This window comes from Chondrus crispus, genomic scaffold (assembly GCF_000350225.1).
Source record: "Chondrus crispus Stackhouse genomic scaffold, scaffold_271, whole genome shotgun sequence".
NCBI lineage: Eukaryota > Rhodophyta > Florideophyceae > Gigartinales > Gigartinaceae > Chondrus > Chondrus crispus.
This window is the reverse complement of record NW_005179154.1, coordinates 64,544-67,724: the sequence shown is the minus strand read 5'-3', so window position 1 is coordinate 67,724 and position 3,181 is coordinate 64,544. Positions and strand designations below refer to the sequence as shown.

The following is a 3,181-nucleotide window of genomic DNA, read 5'->3' as shown; positions in this document are numbered from 1 at the left end:
GATAAGCTGGGGGTCGTTGGGGCTGACTCGCGCGCACGGTGGAACGGTGGTCGGATGAGTCAGGGAACCCTCACTCGCACTGTAGGCGAGGGGCGGCGGCGGAGAGCGATGTGCGCGTCAGCACCGGGGACTTCCTGTAGGACAGGATAGGAGTAGCCTCTGATAGGATACAGAGAGGTGTAACGACTCGCGGGGTCGCGCTCGTGGAACTCGCTTCTCCAAACTAGAGGGGAAGTGGGCACAGTATCGGCAAGTCACTCTGCGTCGGGGGTGGGGTGGGGTGGGGACGGGGAAAGGAGGGGGTGACGGCGGCGGCGTAGGGATGGCGGTCGCAGGTCGGGAATGTGCGGCGGCGGATCAGGGCCATTCCATTCATCGTGATTGGCAATCATGCAATCACGCAATCACGCGATCACGACATTAATTTAACGTCTTTCTGCAAGTTGGAGCACAAGATTAATTTTAAGTCGATTGTTTATTTCTTTAATGAGCATGACCATTTTTTAGGAAACGTAATATAAACAACCAACCACAAGGGAGCAGCCATCATTTATTGACGTGATTGCGTGATTGCGTGATTGCCAATCACGATGAATGGAATGGCCCTCAGAGGGGAGAATTTGGGGAGGGATTTCGGGATCCCGGGTGCGGCCACATGGAGGCGGGACGAGGGATTATGAAGAAAGCAATGGCTGTGAGCAACGCAATGCTGGTGACGCAGAGCGGCAGGAACAGTTGCACATTCCTTCTGCGGTAGGAATGTTAGTCGCGAGAGGATGTTGGCGCTCAGTTTCCCTGATCGCGCGCAGTGGAGGGAGCGGAGCGGAGGTGATCGAGCGAGGCGAAGTTGCAGGCTACAAAGCCACCGGAGGTCTCCTGTGTTCTTCCCCCCTCCGGATTTCTACCCTCTTTAATTTCCCCTTGTATCAATACCCGGTATTTCCATTAGTATTCGGGGACCGCCAGCGCACCGCCGCGGACACTGTAGGCCGCTTAGGGCTAGCGTTGTCCTCGCTGTACAACTCCACGACACCTTCTGTACTTAAGCGCGTCCGCCCTTCCAAGCTGTCATAGAACAAGGGTCCAAGGCGCAGCCAGCAGTTTGACGCTTCAGAACCGCTGTCGGAACAATGGAAGACAAGCTTCGCCATCTCCTGACGGAGCTCTACAAGGAGACGCCGTGCATGCCGATCGTGGTGCGGTTGGCGTGGCACGACTCGGGGTCGTACTGCGCGCGCACGAAGACGGGGGGAGCCAACGGGACAATCCGGTTCTCGCCGGAGGCGGACTTTGGGGCGAACAACGGGCTCGGGATTGCGCGCAACCTACTAGAGCCGATCAAGAAGGCGGTGCCAGAGGTGTCGTACGCGGATCTGTATCAGCTAGGGTCCGTGGTGGCGATTGAGTTTGCCGGCGGGCCGAAGATCCCGTTCCGGTTCGGGCGGAAGGACCTCCCGCAGGAGAAGTGCTCCCCGGACGGGCGGCTGCCGGACGCGACCAAGAGGATGCCGCACCTGCGCGAGATCTTCTCCCGCATGGGCTTCGACGACAAGGGCATCGTGGTGCTCTCCGGCGCGCACGCGCTGGGCAGGGCCAGGAAGGAGAGGAGCGGGTTCGACGGGCCGTGGACCAGCGACCCGCTCGTGTTTGATAACTCGTACTACCAGGAGATCTTAAAGGAGGACCCCGACCCGAAGCTGCTCAGGCTCGCCAGCGACATGGCGCTGCTGGACGACGCGGAAAACAGAAAGCTGGTCGAGCTGTATGCCGCCGATAAGGACGCGTTCTTCAAGGACTACGTCGAGCAGCACGTGAAGCTGAGCGAGTTGGGCATGATGGCGTAGAAGGGTCTGGATGCCGAAGCGATGCCGAGGAGGTGCTGAAGTCTTCAGCACCTCTTCAGCCTGAAGAGATGCCGAAGAGATGCCGAAGAGATGCTTCCAGAATTCGGTGCCCGTCAACGGATCATACAGCAAATGAGTGTCCGATAGAATAAAGCTCTTAATTTTTGCCGCTTGTCCCGCCTCCTGTTTTCAGACGTCAGCCAATTCCTGCTTCCCAGGAACAGCACGACACCAACCCATTGCCAACCCCCGTCATCCCAACCGCAACACCCTCCCATCCGAAACTCCTCCTGGCCGAAACTCCTGACCGAAACCGTCCGCCCCTCCCACCCCCAGCCTAACCCACCACCTCCGCCGTCCCCCTTCCCTCCCGCCCACCATGCCCTCCCTGCAACCATGTGGCGCCTGCAAGACGCGCGACGCCACCACCGCCGCGTCTCCGCCCACGAGCACCTGCAAGCCCTGCACCGCCACGACCTAACGCGCGAGCGCCACCCGCATCTGCGCCCATCCGCCCCTCTGCGCCGCCCGGCCGCCGCGCCCGTGCGCCGCCTGCTCATCTCGTGGCTGTTCGCGGAGTCGTCCGCGCTGTCGCTGCGCCCCGCCACGCCCGCGCTCGCCGCGTCCTACCTGGACCGCCTGCTGCCGCTGCCGCTGCCGCGCGCCCTGCTTCCGCGCGCCCAGCCGCTCGCCGCCGCGTGCCTGCTACTCGCCGCCAAGCTGGCCGAGGTCGGCGGCGACGCCATCGACGTCCGCCACCGCCTCTCCGTGCGCGTCGCCCTCCCGCTCGAGCTGCTCGCCCTCGACCTGCTCCGCTGGGACCTCGTCGCCCCCACCCCGTACACCTTCCTCGTCTTCTTCGCGCGCCTCGTCTGGCTCCCCGCCACCGCCCGCCCCGCCGCCGCCGCCCACCTCAACCGCGCCCTGCTCTGCACGAAGCACGGACAAGTAACATTCGCAAGAAACAAGGCAACCCTCCACCAACCCATACACCTCCCCCGGCCAATCATGACAGCTACATTCCGCGACGGGCAATACACGCTCGACCAAGACACCACAGCCAAAGGGGCACGCACATACCACCGTAAAACAAACACATTACAAAAACACAATCCCACGCCGCCCCGCGCAACAAACACACCCCAACTGCCTCTACCCGGCAACGCAGCGGCTACCTACCATTGCGCACACAAAAACGACGAGCACCCAACATGCGCACAGCCCCAGCCCCCGCACCAAAATACAAAAAGACAACACAGGCACAAATACAAATGTCGGAATGGCACCTTAAGCTCAATCACGCCAACCCCAAAACAATTGCGCACATGTCCAAACAC

At 61.4% G+C, this 3,181-nt stretch overlaps 1 protein-coding gene; it reads left to right on the top strand.

Moving 5' to 3' along the window:
• Positions 1–1,130: 1,130 nt before the first annotated feature.
• On the top strand, positions 1,131–2,029 carry CHC_T00010024001 (Ascorbate Peroxidase, APX1). XM_005716568.1 is given in 2 exon segments: positions 1,131–1,844; positions 1,845–2,029. The coding sequence occupies 1 exon segment, from the start codon at positions 1,131–1,133 to the stop codon at positions 1,842–1,844; it is 714 nt and encodes a 237-aa protein (XP_005716625.1). The 3' UTR covers positions 1,845–2,029.
• The last annotated feature ends 1,152 nt before the right edge of the window (positions 2,030–3,181 follow it).